Genomic DNA, 19,687 nt, shown 5'->3' on the forward strand with positions numbered 1-19,687 from the left:
CCCACCCCTTTTCCACTAATACCGAAGGTTCTCAACAAAATGAAACCGGAACCCTGTTGCCTCATTGTGATTGCTCCCAAGTGGCCCAGACAACACTGGTTCACGGAGCTACTCCTGCTTTCAGAATGCAATCCCATTCGCCTACGGCCAGTACCAGCTTCCTTGACCATGAACTAGCTATGCACCTGGACCCAGCCTCTCTCCACTTATGTGCATGGCTCTTAGGCTCTTAAATTCCACAAATTCCGAGATTAGACTATCCTCAGGATTGCAGGGATATTCTATCCAACGCAAGACCTGACGCCACCCTCAAAACTTGCAAATTAAAATGGAAAAAAGTCTGCCTATGGTGTCAATCTACCTGCATCTGCTAGAGGCATCTCCTGACCAGATCCTGCCTTATCTCTTTTCGCTTGCTTGATCAGGTTTGATGCATTCCTCCAACAAAGTGCATCTTGCTGCAATATCAAGATACAGACGCTCTTACTAATCTTTCTCTCTGCTCCACAGGAATCATTAAACTATTCATGAAGGGGCTGATTAGAGCATTCCCTCCGGTACGAGATCCTTCCCCAGAATGGCATCTCAACGTAGTCCTCTCTCAGCTTATGAAACCTTCAATTGAATCTATTCACAGAGTGGATCTTATGTTTCTCACTTAGAATGTAGCTCTGTTGATGGCTCTCACTTCTGCTAAGAGTGAGCCTAATGCACGCTTTCACAACACAGGATCTCTTCTTGCACTTCACATGACTATGTTCTCCTTGGAACAAATTTAAAATGTATTCCCAAAGTTCCATCTCTTTGCCATCTCAACGAACCCATGGTACTGCAAGCTTATTCTTTCCCTGATCTGACATCGGCAGAACAAAGATCTCTCCATCAGCTTGACATTAAATGATGCCTAAAATGTTACCTGCATCTTACTTAACAGATTCGGAAAACAGATCTGCATTAGTATCTTATGGACAATCTAAACAAGCATTTGCAATGCAATAGGTCTCGCGTTTATAAGAGTTTGAGCTATTAGCATTGTAAAATTACAATGCCTTTTATTTATGTTTTGGTTTTAAAACAAATAAAAGGCATTGTCATTTACAATGTCAGTAGCATAAACTCGCATAAAAGCAGTGTGTGGAGTGCAGCAGTGTGCCGCGTGCAGCAGTGTGCGGCATGCAGCAGTGTGCGGCGTGCGGCAGTGTGCGGTGTGCGGCGTGCAGCAGTGTGAGGCATGCAGCACTGTGACATGCAGCGGCGTGCAGCAGTGTGCTGCGTGCAGCAGTGTGCTGCGTGCAGCAGAGTCGTGCAGCATGCAGCAGTGAGTAATGCAGCAGTGTGCAACAGTGTGTGGCGTGCAGCAGTGTGTGGCGTGCAGCAGTGTGTGGCGTGCAGCAGTGTGTGGCGTGCAGCAGTGTGTGGCGTGCAGCAGTGTGTGGCGTGCAGCAGTGTGTGGCGTGCAGCAGTGTGTGGCGTGCAGCAGTGTGAGGCGTGCAGCAGTGTGAAGCTGTCAGGCGTGCAGCAGTGTGAGGCGTGCAGCAGTGTGAGGCGTGCAGCAGTGTGAGGCGTGCAGCAGTGTGCAGCAGTGTGAGGCGTGCAGCAGTGTGAGGCGTGCAGCAGAGACACGTGGAGGGTGAAGACAGACACGTGGAGGGTGGGGAGAGACACGTGTGGAGCGTGAGGAGAGACACGTGTGAAGGGAGAGGGGAGAGACGTGGAGGGTGAGGAGAGATGTGTGGAGGGTGAGGAGAGACACGTGTGGAGGGTGAGGAGAGACGTGTGGAGGGTGAGGAGAGACTTGTGGAGGGTGAGGAGAGACGTGTGGAGTGTGAGGAGAGACGTGTGAGGAGAGACGCGTGGAGTGTGAGGAGAGACGCGTGGAGTGTGAGGAGAGACGCGTGGAGTGTGAGGAGAGACGCGTGGAGTGTGAGGAGAGACGCGTGGAGTGTGAGGAGAGACGCGTGGAGTGTGAGGAGAGACGCGTGGAGTGTGAGGAGAGACGCGTGGAGTGTGAGGAGAGACGCGTGGAGTGTGAGGAGAGACGCGTGGAGTGTGAGGAGAGACGCGTGGAGTGTGAGGAGAGACGCGTGGAGGGTGAGGAGAGACGCGTGGAGGGTGAGGAGAGACGCGTGGAGGGTGAGGAGAGACGCGTGGAGGGTGAGGAGAGACGCGTGGAGGGTGAGGAGAGACGCGTGGAGGGTGAGGAGAGACGCGTGGAGGGTGAGGAGAGACGCGTGGAGGGTGAGGAGAGACGCGTGGAGGGTGAGGAGAGACGCGTGGAGGGTGAGGAGAGACGCGTGGAGGGTGAGGAGAGACGCGTGGAGGGTGAGGAGAGACGCGTGGAGGGTGAGGAGAGACGCGTGGAGGGTGAGGAGAGACGCGTGGAGGGTGAGGAGAGACGCGTGGAGGGTGAGGAGAGACGCGTGGAGGGTGAGGAGAGACGCGTGGAGGGTGAGGAGAGACGCGTGGAGGGTGAGGAGAGACGCGTGGAGGGTGAGGAGAGACGCGTGGAGGGTGAGGAGAGACGCGTGGAGGGTGAGGAGAGACGCGTGGAGGGTGAGGAGAGACGCGTGGAGGGTGAGGAGAGACGCGTGGAGGGTGAGGAGAGACGCGTGGAGGGTGAGGAGAGACGCGTGGAGGGTGAGGAGAGACGCGTGGAGGGTGAGGAGAGACGCGTGGAGGGTGAGGAGAGACGCGTGGAGGGTGAGGAGAGACGCGTGGAGGGTGAGGAGAGACGCGTGGAGGGTGAGGAGAGACGCGTGGAGGGTGAGGAGAGACGCGTGGAGGGTGAGGAGAGACGCGTGGAGGGTGAGGAGAGACGCGTGGAGGGTGAGGAGAGACGCGTGGAGGGTGAGGAGAGACGCGTGGAGGGTGAGGAGAGACGCGTGGAGGGTGAGGAGAGACGCGTGGAGGGTGAGGAGAGACGCGTGGAGGGTGAGGAGAGACGCGTGGAGGGTGAGGAGAGACGCGTGGAGGGTGAGGAGAGACGCGTGGAGGGTGAGGAGAGACGCGTGGAGGGTGAGGAGAGACGCGTGGAGGGTGAGGAGAGACGCGTGGAGGGTGAGGAGAGACGCGTGGAGGGTGAGGAGAGACGCGTGGAGGGTGAGGAGAGACGCGTGGAGGGTGAGGAGAGACGCGTGGAGGGTGAGGAGAGACGCGTGGAGGGTGAGGAGAGACGCGTGGAGGGTGAGGAGAGACGCGTGGAGGGTGAGGAGAGACGCGTGGAGGGTGAGGAGAGACGCGTGGAGGGTGAGGAGAGACGCGTGGAGGGTGAGGAGAGACGCGTGGAGGGTGAGGAGAGACGCGTGGAGGGTGAGGAGAGACGCGTGGAGGGTGAGGAGAGACGCGTGGAGGGTGAGGAGAGACGCGTGGAGGGTGAGGAGAGACGCGTGGAGGGTGAGGAGAGTGAGGTGGAGGGTGAGGAGAGTGAGGTGGAGGGTGAGGAGAGTGAGGTGGAGGGTGAGGAGAGTGAGGTGGAGGGTGAGGAGAGTGAGGTGGAGGGTGAGGAGAGTGAGGTGGAGGGTGAGGAGAGACGGGTGGAGGGTGAGGAGAGACGGGTGGAGGGTGAGGAGAGACGGTGGAGGGTGAGGAGAGACGGGTGGAGGGTGAGGAGAGACGGGTGGAGGGTGAGGAGAGACGGGTGGAGGGTGAGGAGAGACGGTGGAGGGTGAGGAGAGACGGGTGGAGGGTGAGGAGAGACGGGTGGAGGGTGAGGAGAGACTGAGGAGAGACTGGGGTGGAGGGTGAGGAGAGACTGAGGAGAGACTGAGGTGGAGGGTGAGGAGAGACTGAGGAGAGACTGAGGTGGAGGGTGAGGAGAGACTGAGGAGAGACTGAGGTGGAGGGTGAGGAGAGACTGAGGAGAGACTGAGGTGGAGGGTGAGGAGAGACTGAGGAGAGACTGAGGTGGAGGGTGAGGAGAGACTGAGGAGAGACTGAGGTGGAGGGTGAGGAGAGACTGAGGAGAGACTGAGGTGGAGGGTGAGGAGAGACTGAGGAGAGACTGAGGTGGAGGGTGAGGAGAGACTGAGGAGAGACTGAGGTGGAGGGTGAGGAGAGACTGAGGAGAGACCGAGGTGGAGGGTGAGGAGAGACTGAGGAGAGACCGAGGTGGAGGGTGAGGAGAGACTGAGGAGAGACCGAGGTGGAGGGTGAGGAGAGACTGAGGAGAGACCGAGGTGGAGGGTGAGGAGAGACTGAGGAGAGACCGAGGTGGAGGGTGAGGAGAGACTGAGGAGAGACCGAGGTGGAGGGTGAGGAGAGACAGTGGTGGACTGGGGGGGAGGGGAGGATATCACTTTTACTTCCTCTCCTAGTGTAAGGTAACGCCCCCACCCCACAGGCCCTGCCGGGGCAGAGAGCAGATCACTGTTCGCATCAGCCGTCACCCGAGACCGCTCCGTACTTGTTGGTAAATAGAGGTTCACTATCTGTTGATAATGGGATTCACTTGGGGGGCTGACTTACCTCCTCCACCCCCAGGGCCAACACTGAGAAGGCATCAGAGACCTGGTGCTGCCTATGCTGCAGTACTGCGAGAGAGAGGGATGGGGGGGCGGGCAGAGGAAGAGGAGTGGGGTTAGAGAAGTGACAGGTGGGGAGAGAAAGAGGAGAGAAGGGACAGAGACAGAAAAGGAGCAAAAAAAGAATTAGAGAGAGTAAAGAGGAGAGTTGGGGAAAATGAAAACATTACGAGAGAACATGTAGCAAAGTGGTGGAGAGAGAAGATGGGAGAGAGTAAGGACGCAGCCAATAGATAGGGCAGAGACAAAAAGAATCGAAACAATACAAAAGTATTTTCCAAACTCGTAAATAACCACGGGCCAAACAACTGATCTGCAATGAAGCATCCGAATCCGGTATATCATGACGTTAACCATGTTATAAAAAATAAAAAAATAAAAAAAAAAACACCCAAAAACACGTATACACCATGTTGACCCTTTTCCATGCAATGTATTCTAAAACGCCATTCTCATTCATACATTCACAGCAAACCTGTTCACAAGAGTGACAGAAAATGTGGTATTAGTGTTACATTTTTGTTTACATCCATACCCGCTCACTTATGCAATTAAAGGATTCATGACCACACGGTTAAACAAAATGTACTGATTGGCCTTGCCGTGAAGGAGAAACACGTGTTGACACACACTCCCGATCTGTGAAACGTTCACCCCACTTTCTCGAAATTGAAACCAGTGCATGTGTTCGACTAACTTCCTGCCGCTTATCTGAATGCACCAGTGGCAGAAGATAGTCCCCATCTTGAAACAACACAATGAAAGGGAGGCATGTCTGTCTCTCCCCACCGCCACATGTCTCTGAGTCTTACTGTCTCATGCAAGATCTCCCTCTAGGAGACAGCTGACACCGACTCTTCCCCTGAGACAGTATGGGAGATGCGTGTGTGTGCATAGTGTGTGTGTCTATATGTATATATCTGTGTGTATGCATGTGTGTGTGTTTGTATGTGTATATGTTTGTGTATGCATGTGTGTGTTGGTGTGCAAGTATGGGTGTGTCATTGTGTTCATTTGTCTTCATGGATGTGTACACATGTTTGTGTGTATACCTATGTCTGTGTATGCATGTTTGTGTGTATGTATATGTGTTTGAGTATGTTGGTGTGCGTGCTTGTTTATATGTGTATGTGGGGTTGGTGTGTTGGTGTGCATGTATATGCATATGTTTATGCATGTCTGTGTGGGTTTGTATATGTTCATATGTGTGTAAATGCATGTGTGTGTTTGTATGTGTGCATAGTTGTGTATGCATGTGATCAAAGGGAAGAGTGCACTTGAGGGCAAAGAGGAAAACATACAGGGAAGAGTATGTGAGGGCAGAGAGAAAAATACAGCGGAAAAAGCACGTGAGGGCAGAGAGAAAAATACAGAGGGAAGAGTCCATGTGAGGGAGGCGAGAAAAATAGAGAGGGAAGAGCGCATGTGAGAGCAAAGCGAAAAAAATACAGAGGGTAGGGCGCATGTTAGACCGGAGATAAAAACATAGAGGGAAGAGAGCATGTGAGAGCATAGAGAAAAATATAGAGAGAAGAACACATACAAGGGCAGAGAAAAAAAATACAGAGCGAAGAGCACATGTGAGAGCATAGAGAAAAAATGCAGAGGGAAGAGTACATGTGAGGGAAGAGACACAAATACAGAGGGTATAGCATGTGTGAGGAAAGAGAGAAAAATAGAGAGGGAAAAGCACATGTGATGGCAGAGTGAAAATACAGAGGGAATAGCACATGTGAGACCAGAGAGAAAAACAGAGGGAAGAGCATATGTGAGTTCTAGACGCCTTACACAATTGGCGCCCTGAGCAGCATTTCCTTTTCATGCCCTGGCACAATCAATCTTACATTCTATGTCACGTCACTCAGGAGTACAACCTCGAATGCTAAACACTGACCAATGAAATTACGTGGCGAAACACCAGCCTATTCAGTGTCATGGACCCCAGGGCAAGTAAGTAAATGACCCCCCAACCTCCTCAATATGCTACAGTTATATTAAATACATGAATTATCAGCGTTCGTGGGCCCTGGTGCCACTGCACCTGCTGCACCAATTGAAGAAACGCCCCTGGGCAAAGGTACACAAACAAGGAATCAATGACTGCCGACCTACCGGAACCACTGCAAAATGATAAAATAAAAATACTTTCCACAGAACATTTACGATGGAATGCATAGAAGCGCTGCCATTATAGCATTATTAATAGAAGATCGTTGCTACACGTTTGTTTTTGAAGTGTCGAATTCTAACCTGGAGAGTGAGGATGGTATATTTTAGGAGGGCTGAAGAGGCGCATGCCGTGGGATCGCGCTAGCATGCATCACAGCTCACAAACCTCGGACACATTAGGGGCAGCGGAATGTACAACATACAGAAAGTATGTGCATCACCACGTCGTTACAAAATTGCAGAAACCTGATGCTTTGGTTAAAACATGGCCACAATGTTATCAACTACTGCTGAAGAAAAGATGGCCGAATGGGAAACGTGTGGAAGGAGAGGAGTTTTCTTGTTTAAGAACAAGGCTGTAAGATTACGACGACATTTAAAAGTCAATTGCTTCACTTAAGGCGAGAGTTTATTATTAAAGTAAATTAAAGGGAGTGGACAAAAATAACCGGTTCCTAGTCGGGAAAGATGGGTCTAATGAAGCAAAGGTGACCCAAACAAGATGGACTTACAAAGGGATTTAAGGACAGTGAAAAGGAATCGAGCAGAGCATCAAAGGGCTGGGTGAGAAGGGAGGGGGGAATGCAAGGAGCAGCTGTGCACGTACACGCCATCGTGCACTCAAGCCCTAGGCCAGCAAAACCATGTGGGTAGCACTTTTGAAAGCCCACTTACAAAATGTCTCAAAGAGACAGCTTTCGCTGTCTCAGCGAGACCTAAAAATGGACATTGTAACAGGTGCCTGTAGTCATGTTCTTAACTTTTCTGGCAAAAACACTGATTCTGAATAATAAGTGTAAAAGCGTTAAGGCAACTATGTTGTTCCTGCTTACACTTCGCTTTACTCAATCTTGAACTGCCTAGGAGTGTTTGCTATTTCCAGGACGTTAGTAATTATATATATATATTTTTTAAGCCAGCATATTACTATTGTCTCCCCTCCCTCATAACCAATTTTCTATTTTCGGGTTCTCCAGCGCTGCAAGGTCATACGAATGGCAATAGCACTATGCAAATAACATCACCCCACGGCATACATAAAAACAAAAGTAAACAAGGATATTGTGCTGCATAACTAAATACTTATAAGGTCCCAAAAGCGAGACCTATTGGCTATGCCAATGCTTGTTCCTGTATGCCTCAGCTTCTGTTTTCCGCCTGTTTACCAGGCCCTGTCTATTATTAAACAAGGTGTTTTTTGGGTTGGGCCCACAGTTTGACAATGCTCACAAGATCTCTCTCCATTTGTTCTTGATTCATTTTGTGTCTATCATTTCATAACCCACTTATGATTTGAAGTCATGGTCTTGCCTTGAGTGCGCGATGAATTAGTTGTGCCTGGCTGTCGAATTATCAGCTAGTAGATGCGATAAAAAATTATACCAATTGGGTTTCATGATGGTTCAGTTCCTCTTACAGCATGATACAAAGCTCCAGCGTTCAACAATGATTAGACCAGGTCCAGACACCGCGATAAATTATTCATTTTGCTTCACTGCAGTTATCAGCTTTCCGATTACGTGGACCAATCCAAAGTTCATACAACAAAATACCTACAAAAAAAAGTTTATCAGGCTGGGACCTGTACTTGAAATATGAAAAGATGCAGTGAGGGTGCCTGAAAACGGAAACGATTCTTGAAGAACCTTTTTGTGTGCATCAGTAGTATTGCCTTATTAGCATTCCCCGGGGCAGCCCTCTTTGCCCTCCCATGCCTGACGGATTTATGATTAAACTGCTGGCTTATTCCTCATTAGAAACTCGGGCTCAGCATTAATGGAGACAAAAAGTGGATTGTTGCTAGAAATTACGAAGAACTCGCGCGCAATAAATCACTCCAAGTAATTAGCATATGTTAATGCATGCACGTGTGTGACAAATTGATATTTCACAGAAAGACTTGAAGATTGTGTGATCGTTTTCAACAGAGACGGACAGCCGAAGAAAAGAGCAGCTGTGCAGAGCAAAGCCTGTATCAGAAACAATTCCGTTATTTGAAGTCATTGGGCTCACCTCAGCGATGAAAACTCAAGCTCTGCAGAAATCCCGAGGAGTAATGAAGTGAGAAATAGCAAATTAATGGAAGTCGGGCTCCCTGACCTTACTTTCGATGGAAGAGTGAAGTTATTCTGTAGCTCTGCCATTTATGTCCTGGTGACTTGCCGAGAAATGCTCCAAGATAAGGAAAACAAGCTTTGGAAACGCGGCCGCGAAAGTGAAAGTGATCGTGATTACGATCGCTACGGAGGAAAGACACATGGCGCTGCGCGCGTGCACGTTCACGTGCACTGTAGCTTTAGGCCACGGCAGCACTTTGAAAAGCCCAGATATAAAATGTCTCTTCGAGCCTTTGGCTCACGAAACCTAAAAAGGGACTTCAGTCGCAAATGCAACCATCGCAAGGTGGATCTCTGCCACAATCCAGTCTTGCATCTCCAAGGCTGGCAAACTACTTGCAAAAAAGACAAAGGCGCACTCAACAAGGGAAGTGTCCACTTCAGATGCTCTGTTTGCTGGTGTTCCTCTTGAGAAGATATGCGGTACCGCGACGTGGTAGAGCACCCATACTTTCACGCAGCACTATTGCCCAGAATCGGCACAGAGCAGTGATGTGGTCATGTGTTAGGCAGTGCTACGACATTTATTCCAGTAAGGTGAGCGTCTTTTATTGTATCTATTTATTCATAATAAGTTACAAGTGCAACTTTCATGCATGTCTTTTATAGATGGATATATATGCATTTTTATAGTGTGTGTGTGTGTGTGCGCGCGCACGTGTGTGTGTGTGCGCGCGTCCGTGTGTGTATGTGTGTGTGTGTGTGTGTGTGTGCGTCCGTGCGCAAAGGATTCTGCTTGCTACTCTGATTCAAGCTTGTGAATCTATGGAACATAGCAATACTGAATAACTGATTTTAGAGGTAAGTAACTAATTTTCCTCTGCATCATGGCATACTCTCGGATAGTCCTAAATGTAGAATAGTCCTGTCTATGTGCAGGGACCACGGAACACTTAATAAATAGTAAAGATCCTGTGATACAAAATGCAGATAATCACTTGTCATTCTAGCTCTGCACTGTCGGAATCTTCTTTGTCACAAACTATACATTCTTCAGTTCTTGGACAATAAGACATTTGTCAGTATGGATGCTTCCATAGTATTCATTCTAAATTACAGCTCCAAGAAGTGAAGCTCTGGACCATGCGCTAGTAAAATGCATGAATGGTATAAGGATGGTGCTCATCTGTTTTCAGCTTTCTTGGCTGCTGCTTATCTGGGTGTATATCCCTTCATTTGTAATATGCAGTTCATGCAGTAAGGTTGGGGCAATAATTAATGGATTGTTTTATGTATTAGTTCTTATCTGGCATTAACTTCTGAGCCGAAAACATGATATTCAGAATATCTAGTTTTAGGTAGGCGGCAGTTGTCTGTAGCAATACAATGCCTGTTGTTGCCATTTAAATTTGTCTGTGTACAGTAAACTGTGCTGGGATCATGCACACTTTAGTTCTGATTGCTAATTCCGTGACAAAGAAATTGTCTTAATCTGGTTGTCAGGAACTCGGTTCTCAAGATCTGCTTAATTAAGCTGCTTGATTTAAGGAAGTCCAAGGGGCTCATTGTCCTTTCTGAAGTATGAAGGTTCCTAAAACCTCTTAGTGTAACGTCTTTCATTAAACATTAAATACTAAAAGGGCCTATAAATGATCCCTCAAATGTGTTAAACTTCTCCTGACTCTAACACATCTTTCAAGAAAATGAGATCTAAAAACCACTGACACAACACAACCATTAACTTGTTTTAAATATATTTTTCATGTATCAAAACATGTACATCTATCTCTTTTCATATTTCTCTTTTCAATGGCTGTCCAGGGACCATAAAGAACAATACATCACATTAACATATACATTGTGAAAATCAGAAATCTTCCAGCGATCACATACACAAACATGAGACTTTGGAACCACATTTAATCAAAATGTCCCAACGATGTTTTGTTCCGTGTATCCTTATATTTTCTTTACATATGTCAAGGATAGCCGACATAGGACATAACGTAATGTCGACGTTTCGACCCTGTATTCAAGAGTTATTGACTATACATCAGGGCGTGTCTTCCTCAGGACTTACAGACCAAAGGGCAGTCTATAGGGAGATGAATGCCCTGTATTAATATGTGGTTGATGGCAGCTAATCATTGTTTAAAAAAAACTAAATTAAATTTGGAGGGACCCATCTATGGTCACTCACCTTAAATGTATTCAAAGAAAGACACATATGATGTGTCCAAAACGGTATCCATTAGTTATGTAACATGACATCTCAGACCTCAACCGGGGTTCACTTAATGTGTGGATGGGGTTATTTTTACCCTCCTTCAATTGTAGTCCTCTTGGCCCAATCTATAATTGGAAGGTACACATGTTCTGGGTGACGGAATATTTTCAAGAGTGTGATTAATTCTCTCCTGAATGCACCACATTGCTTTTTCTTTTTTTTAAATCACTGTCGTGAAAATAAGAACTGCCGAAGCTAAAGCACTTAGAATGGCAAGGCATGTTTATAGCAAGGCTGCAGCCACCACTTTGACTATGCAGGAGCTGCTGCAAGAGCTGGACTACTACGGGTGTCTTAACCATACCGCCCTGGACTGCAAGTACAGCACACAGTTAAACATGGGGCTTGTTCTGGAGTGGTAAATGAAAATTAAAGTAGCAAGATGACTGCTGTGTTTGCATGTGCACGCTTGGAGGACATGTTTGAATAGGTGTTGTTAAAGCATAAGAAAATGTAAAGATGGGCGTCACAGATGCTTGGATCTTGGTGGCCGCCTCTTTGAATACATTTTCTTGTGCTTTAAGTTAAACCATCCTTACGTGGCATCTGTAAGGTCCTCTTTGAATGGACTTTGGTATGGTTTAAAAACGTCTCACGGCAGCCATCCAGGGGAAAAGCAGGTATTAGCGTAATAGCCGATACGATTAATTGTCGAAACCTATTGCCTTTGTAATTGTTTTTGTTTTTTATGACCTTCGTTTTTAAACACACTCCTGTTTTCTTACAAAGAGTGGCATGGGATGTCTTGCAGGCAGGCTTGGACATATCCTGGAATTATAGTTTGTAAATCTTTTATGCTGTGCGAATGTTCTCCCATCCTTGGATATATTGCTAATGAAAATCCTATCAGCCTGGACGAAGGGGTGTAAGTTCTAGGTAGTACAAGAGTATTAAAGGTGAGTAACCTGTTACTTCACTATGCAGTGTTCCCATCCTGGGTTAAGATACAGTCGCCACCATGATGTAATCTGACAGTATAACTATAGGAACAAATATGTATTACTCCAGTATTGGAACTTTCATAGATTCCCATGCTTGAATCATTCCCCGTCGTAGAGATGGGAGTCCCTGTATATTTATAAAAATAGCAGTACAAACCATTACAAATAGACACTAGGCCTAGGCCCATTCTAGTTTTGTAACATGTCCACCTTTTTTTGTAAAAGAGACCAAATAAAATCAACAACCAATCAGATAAGCCTCACCCTCTAGAACCCTCCTGAGAGAACCTCAGACCATCAGATTGTGCTAGGGAGTCTCCACTGAGCTGTGCTCAGTTTTTTCCTCGTTACCTTCCTCCTAGAGTTTTTCAACAGCTTCTTCTGCTTCGTGTCAACATGTCTGATAAGAAGAAAGGTCTTTTTAGATCCTGTTCCACCTGCTCTAAAAAAAGGCTTTACATAGATGGCCCTCACAAGGACTGCATCTATTGCCTCTATCCAGATCGCAAGGCTGAAGATTACAAGGTTTGCCGTATTTTTTCCACAAAAACCTTGAGAGACCGTGAGGGACGTCTCCTGACCTGGCTCCAAAAGCTGAAATCCCAGAGATATCCTTTATCCAGTGGCGAAAGTGATGAGGCCTAATCAGCTTCGTCTTCCAAGAGATATCTGAAGAGGTCGAGATCTGACCCCTCTTCTTCTGAAGATCGTCCTGGTAAAGCCTCTAAAAAGACCTCTCATAGGTCTGACAGGCAAAGTCAGAACAAATCCCCTCACCGAAGTGTAAAGGAAAGGGAAGGACATTCTACAGGAGAATCTGCAGTGGGGAAGTAGAGTTCTGTTCCTTCATCTTCTCCTCCTGACAGAAAAATGGACTTCAAAAAGCCCTCCTCTATACCTTCTGAGGGAAAACATGCAAAGAAGATTCCACCGTCGACGACGCTGTCGACGACACCATCAGCGACGAAACTGTCATCGTCTTCGTCGACGCGCAGGGAAAAGGTACAGTCTTCTCAGTCTTTTCCTACTCCGGCGACTGGATCGTCGACGAGAGTTTCCTTGCCTTCATCGACCACGATGCAGTTTTCATCGTCCACGTCCATGACGACGGATGCGGGGTCAACAGCGACTGTGTCGAGGACGACGAGAATGATGACAGCCGTGGTGACGACAGCGACTGTGTCGACTACGATATCGGTGACGGTACCGGCGATGACCTCGTCAAGGGGCAAATTTCTCAGGTAATCCTCAGGAAACATCGCATTACTCCGGAGCTCTCTTCCCCAGCAAAGTGACACCTCTGCTGCCTACTCACCTCCTAGAAGAGGAGGATTCAGAGGATGAAGGTCCATATGGGTATGCACATAGCCCTTCTGAACTGCTCGTGAAGAACCAGGATCTAGATTCGGAGGATGGATATGAAGAGCAGGAATATGATGCTTCCCAGAACTATCATGGAGGTTACCAAGAGGAGATGGTTTGTATGCCATCCTCCTTGATTTCCAGCTTACAGCTCATGCTCTCAAACTATAAAAGGAGATTTCCAACTACATCTCAGGCTCAAGAACAGGTCTCAACTCCAGCTGTTCCACCTGCAGGGCCTTCCACCCCTCGACTGCCACCACCACCTCTGCAATCAATTGTGGATCCACCACGGACAACTCCAATTATCCAGGATGATACCTCGGAAGACTACCAGGAAAATGCAGTTCTCCCGGATCCAGACAGGGAATGGGATGAGTATATTATCCCAACTTCTGCTTCACCTTCACCAGTGACCGTGGATTCTCCGCCTGGAGATGAAGGTGGTTTCCATAATTTGTTGGAGAGGGCAGCAAAAAGATTCGAGCTTCCTATGCCTTCGGTACAGTCTGAGTGCTTCCTATACGATTTTAAAGAACCCTTTAAGAAATCTGTGAGATCAATTCCTATCGTTGGTCATGTTTGGGAAGAGGGGCTCAAAGTTATGAAGACCCCAGCTACAGTGGTTCTGGTGCATCCTCGTTTAGAGAAAAAGTATAAAGCCCTGGAGGATAGCCCAGCTTGCCTGGAGAGTCAGCCAAAACCAGACTGTGATATCGCAGGCAGCACAAAGGAAGTCTAAAAATCCAGCGGCTCCTCTAACACGTCCAGATAAGGAAGGCAGATGCCTGGACAATGCTGGCAAAAGGTTTTCATCAATGTCAAGCCTTTTCGTAAAAGCGGCTAACTCTTTAGCCATCTTGGGGCGCAACGACCACCACCAATGTGGTGTGACCTCTCACCCTACCTTGACCAGTTGCCTGATGACAGCAGGGCTGAAGCAAAAAAGATTCTCCAGGAAGGAGAGCGGGCCTCCTCTGAGGTGATTGATTGCGCGATGGACATTGCAACAACTGTGTTCCATTCCCTGGCTGGAGCTGCAGTCCTTCGTCGCCAGGGATGGCTAAGAGCGACCTCATTTAGACCGGAGGTTCAGAACAAGATTTGGGACCTTCCCTTTGATGGAGAGGCGCTCTTTGGTAAGCACATAGACGATGCGATACAGGACATTAAAAAAGATACGGACACAGCAAGATCATTAGAGACGCTCCAGTACCGAAAGGTCCCTTTTTGTTGTGCAAAGGGCAGAGGTCTTCCCTCATATGGAGGAGGTTACCAGCAATATCGGTACTCCTCGTATACGCCTGCCTCGCAATCTTACCGCCCGCAGTATAACAAGTGGCAGGGTCAGTCCTCGTCATATTTGAGATCAACCAACAGAGGAAGAGGGGGACGCCAGGGGAAGGAGTCCTCTAAGTGTCAATAGCGGCCTGCTGGCTCGGTCTACTGTTCCTTCCCCTCATTTAACACCTGTGGGGGGCAGGATCTCACATTACTTCCAAGAATGGCAATGGATTACATCGGATCGTTGGGTTCTCAATATAATCCAATTTGGTCACAGTTGGAGTTTGTCCATCCTCCTCCAACCAAGCCCCCTCGCGCCTACATAACCAAACATCTTCGTCTCCTGCGCTTAGAGGTCCAACAGATGCTGCAGAAAGGGGCGATAGAGCTGGTCCCTGTCTCGCAAAGAGGAGAGTGTTCCAAGTCCCGGTTCTTTCTAGTGTGAAAGACTGTAGAAAAGTGGTGCCCTATTCTGGATCTGAGGGAGCTCAAAACCTATCTCATCAAACAGTCGTTTCGAATGGTCTCCTTGCAGGACATACTTCAACTTTTAAATTCAGGAGATTTCATGGCCACTTTGGACCTAGAGGACGCATATTTTCATGTTCCCATATCCCACAGGAAGTTTCTTCGCTTCACAGTAGCCAAGAGCCACTTTCAATTCAGGGTTCTTCCCTTCGGCCTCAGATCGGCACCAAGGATCTTTACAAAGATACTGGCTCCGGTAGCGGCTTTTCTAAGGAAACCGCACCAGGTTTTCCCTTACCTGGAGGACTGGTTGCTTAAGGCTCCTACCAAGACTGCGGGCGAGAGATCAGTGGCAGCTTGTACAAAGCTGTTCAAAAGTCTAGGTCTTACCCTCAACAAGGAAAAACAAATTTGTGCCCTTCCAAGAAAGCCAAATTCCTGGGAGCCATATTGAACACACCCCTGAACAAAGGTTTTCAGTCAGTGGAAAGACAAGCCAAATTGATGTTGATGGCCTGTCTACTTCAAAAAAGGTCACTTTCAGTTTGCCTCTACAAGTCCCTTCTGGGGTCCATTTCGTCCTGCATTCCTCTAATTCCTCACTGCAGGTTACGAATGCGCCCTCTTCAGGAACAACTGGACTTACAGTGGCACCAAGTAGAAGGGTCTTTCGAGGACATGATCACGAACACTGTGCCAATGAAAAATGCTGCTTCATGGTGGACTCTCAAGGAGAACATTTCCCAATGTCTGTCCTTCATGGTAACCCCAGTTCCTCAGATTATTACAACAGTTGCGTCTCTCTGGAGGGCTGGGGAGCGGTCTTGTAGGACCTCCAGATAAGCAGTCGATGACTACACCACCATAGTCTGTTGCACATCAATCTACTGGAACTCCGAGCAATTTGCCTAGTCCTACAGGCTTTCCTCCCGAGGATAAAGGATTTGTCGGTCCTAATAAGAACAGACAATACTACGCCCATGCATTATATCAACAAGCATGGCAGCACAAGATCTCGTCTGCTGTTGGCGGAAGCTCGAGCTGTCTGGGAATGGGCGATCCTGCATGGAGTCTCACTAAAGGTAGAGCATCTCCCAGGGAATGTCAATGAGACAGCAGACACACTGAGCAGACTAAAGTCAGTCAGCCACGAACGGGAGCTAGACCAAAGGACTCTGGAGGAGATTTTTCGACTATGGGGCAGGCCAGCCATAGATCTCTTTGCTACACCAGAGAACAAGAAATGCCGTTTCTATGCAAGCTGGCATCACCATCCGGGATCCTCGGGGAATGCATGTTCGATGGCATGGTCAGGTGCCTTTGTTTACGCTTTTCCCCCATTCCTCTGATCTTGAGACTGCTCAGAAAGCTTAAAACGGAACCCTGCAAGATGATCCTAATAGCACCGCCTGGGCCTGGCCAGTACTAGTTCATGGAGCTTCTTCTATCCGTGGAGCATCCGGTTCCTTTGAAACCGATTCCATCACTGCTGACCATGTCCCAGGGCCAAGTATTGCATCCAGATCCCCGATCCCTTCAATTATCGGCGTGGCTCCTGAGCACAGAGTTTCTCGACTTAAAGCTCTCTGCAGAATGTAGAGACATCCTGTCTCAGGCTCGTGCTCAAAGTACAAACACAACCTACCGGATGAAATGGAAGAGGGTTTGTCACTGGTGCAGAGAATCAGGAGTTCACCCTTTCTCTTTGGTGCATGAAATCCTTCCTTACATTCTTTCCTTGGCAAAGGCGGGCCTGGCTCATTCATTTATTAACGTGCATCTCGCGGCCATCTCTCGCTTCAGGAGGACATCCTCCGGCCCTTCGCTCTGGTCAGCAAGAAGCATTAAACAGTTTATGAAAGGTCTTTTTTCGAGTCTTACCTCCAGTGAAGCCTTGTCCACCACTGTGGCACCTTAATCTGGTCTTGACCCAACTCATGAAACATCTCTTCCAGCCGCTACATAAAGCAAACTTGAAATGTCTTTCCTGGAAGGTGGCCCCCCTTCTAGCCTTGACATCAGCTAGAAGGGTCAGCGAGTTGCAGGCACTCACCATTCAAGAGCCCTTTCTTTAATTTAAAAATGAAACCGTAGTACTCCGTACCAACCCAAAGTTCATCCCGAAGGTACCTTCGGACTTTCATTTAAATGAACCTGTGATACTTAAAACTTTTTTCCTTCAACCTACCACTCCGGCTGAGAGGTCATTTCACTCTTTGGACAGTCAGCGTTGCCTGAAGTTCTATCTTCAGAAAACTAAGGATTTTAGAAAGTCACCTCAGTTCCTCGTGGCTTACAGCGCCCCTCGTAAAGGATTTCCCCTTTCCAAACAGGGGATTGCACGGTGGATTTCCAGCTCTATCCAATATTGTCATCAAGCAGCTGGTAAGCCCCTTGAAGGAAAAGTCTGTGCTCCATCCACAAGGACGATCTCTTCTTCTACGGCCCTCTTTGCTGGGGTACCTATCCGTGACATCTGCAGAGCAGTGACCTGAAAGAGTGCCCATACCTTCACAAGACATTACTGCTCAGCGACACTGCAGTGGGCCAAGCAGTCCTGAGGAACCTTTCAATAAGCGGTGAGCTTTCCCTCTAATCCATCCTTCCTTTTTAATCATAACTTCTTTGCACATTCTTTGATAAAACTGATTGCTTCTTGTTATTTCTGTATGTATATATGGGTGTGTGATTCGCATTTCAATGTTGGGTGATTTCTTTTATTTCACTGTTTAAAAGAAAATCTCTGAAAGTAATACAGACAAAGAAATGTGCTCATGACTGCTAGCTACTCTGATTCAAGCATGGGAATCTATGAAAGTTCCAATACTGGAGTAAGAAAACAAGTTACTTACCTGTAACTTTAGTTCTCCAGTATTGGAAACTTTCATAGATTCACATGCGACCCACCCTCCTCCCCTAGGAAAGCTTGACCTTCTGCATCTTTATAGTTATCCTATGGCACTACGGCTACGAAAATCTGGTCTCAGGTTCTCTCATGAGGGTTGTAGAGGGTGAGGCTGTTCTGATTGGTTGTTGATTTTATTTGGTCTCTTTTACAAAAAGAGGTGGCTATGTTACAAATCTAGAATGGGCCTAGGCCTAGTTTCTATTTGTAATGGTTTGTATTGCTGTTTTTATATATACCGTGACTCCCATCTCTACGACGGTAAATGATTCAAGCATGGGAATCTATGAAAGTTTCCAATACTGGAGAACTAAAGTTCCAGGTTTTCTTACCGGGTGTTGAAAAGTATGGCTCCCTTTGGACCAAATGTATAGATTTTTGAGTTCCTTGCTGCATTTCACTTTATAACCACAAACTGTTTTCTTTCCTTTTTTTTTTTTAGGAAATGACTTGCAACTGAGTGAATCTGGAAGTGACAGTGATGACTGATCCAAGTTTCGGATCCACCTGTATTGTACCATCTCAATCGTTAATGCTGTTGCCATCTATTTTGCACTAAAATCCGTTTGGAGGACTGTTTTTTTTCCCCCCAAAGGTTTGGTAATAAAGATCCTTGACCCTGTTATTTAATTTTCACTGATCAGATCGCATCAGTGGTACAACTAACTGTTACAATTAATTGGATGATTTTGTCATTAACTGCTTTACACTGTTTACAATCCGATTCGGATATGCATTACATGCCAACTTCTGTACTTATAATTTGTTCTATATCATTTGACTACTAAGCAGTGGAAATACGGAATGGATGACTTTCAGCGTGCTTAAATATTTCTTTATTCGGTGTAGACATGAAGTGCTCTCCTGGGGTTTGTCTCGTTAATGAATTGATCTGAAAACTGGAGAGGATTGTGTTTGAGTAATATGGGTGTCAACGCCCAATTCTAAATACCTTCTGTGACGAAATGTTATGTGCTAAACTGCTTTATTTACAGCTCCTGCTTTGTCACTGATTTTCTTTTTGTGTCTTGTTCATTTATATGCTGGATCCTTTGTGCTTTGACTTGATGGTTCTGGTCCTTCATTCCATCCTAAAGCCTAACAAGTCACGTGCAAAGAGTACCCCGTCACTGTAGCACTGAACAAGACCAACACAACACCCCATCTTCCGTATTTTGTACTCTTTTCCCTTGTTCTTTCTTCTTCATCGAAACACCCAGTTATGGTTGCCTAAGTGATTGATTGCTCATCCTTTAGTTATTCACCGACTGCTATTTGTGTTCTAGGTACCATTTTGCTTCTTTTCACTGCAAAATAAAGTATTAGCAATATTGCACACAGGAAATGCAACACATCTCCCTGGGGGCAGGCACATAATGCCTTAATAAAGCAAATATTTATGATTTTAATCGGTGTCTGTGCTCGCATTGCCATTTGTTTGTACTGTTGTGTAGAACTTGACACTCTTAATGCCTAAACGCTGCCCTTCAATATTTAAAGAAAATTTCCATACTGAAGGTGTACGTAAATGTGTGCAAGAAAATGGATAAAGCGCTCCAAGAGTAGAATGTGTTTCACTAGAAATCGCCATTGCCTTCCATCAAGGCAAAATTTGGTAATAGTTATAAGTGCTTTTATCCCTTTGAACATGTCCCTTGTAATGAGTCTTAAACCCATAAGGTAGAGCATCATGT

At 47.1% G+C, this 19,687-nt stretch overlaps 1 protein-coding gene across 1 annotated transcript in view; it reads left to right on the top strand.

Annotated features, from left to right (window-relative positions):
- The window catches only part of EAF2 (ELL associated factor 2), a 172,463-nt gene extending 153,061 nt beyond the window's left edge, over positions 1-19,402 (top strand). The window contains exon 6 of the mRNA XM_085647527.1: positions 18,436-19,402. Coding sequence (XP_085503653.1) covers positions 18,436-18,482 — 47 coding nt within the window. The 3' untranslated portion in view covers positions 18,483-19,402. The remainder of the gene's footprint in view (positions 1-18,435) is intronic.
- The last annotated feature ends 285 nt before the right edge of the window (positions 19,403-19,687 follow it).

Source organism: Triturus cristatus, chromosome 3_2 (assembly GCF_964204655.1).
Source record: "Triturus cristatus chromosome 3_2, aTriCri1.1, whole genome shotgun sequence".
In the NCBI taxonomy this organism is placed as follows: Eukaryota; Metazoa; Chordata; class Amphibia; order Caudata; family Salamandridae; genus Triturus; species Triturus cristatus.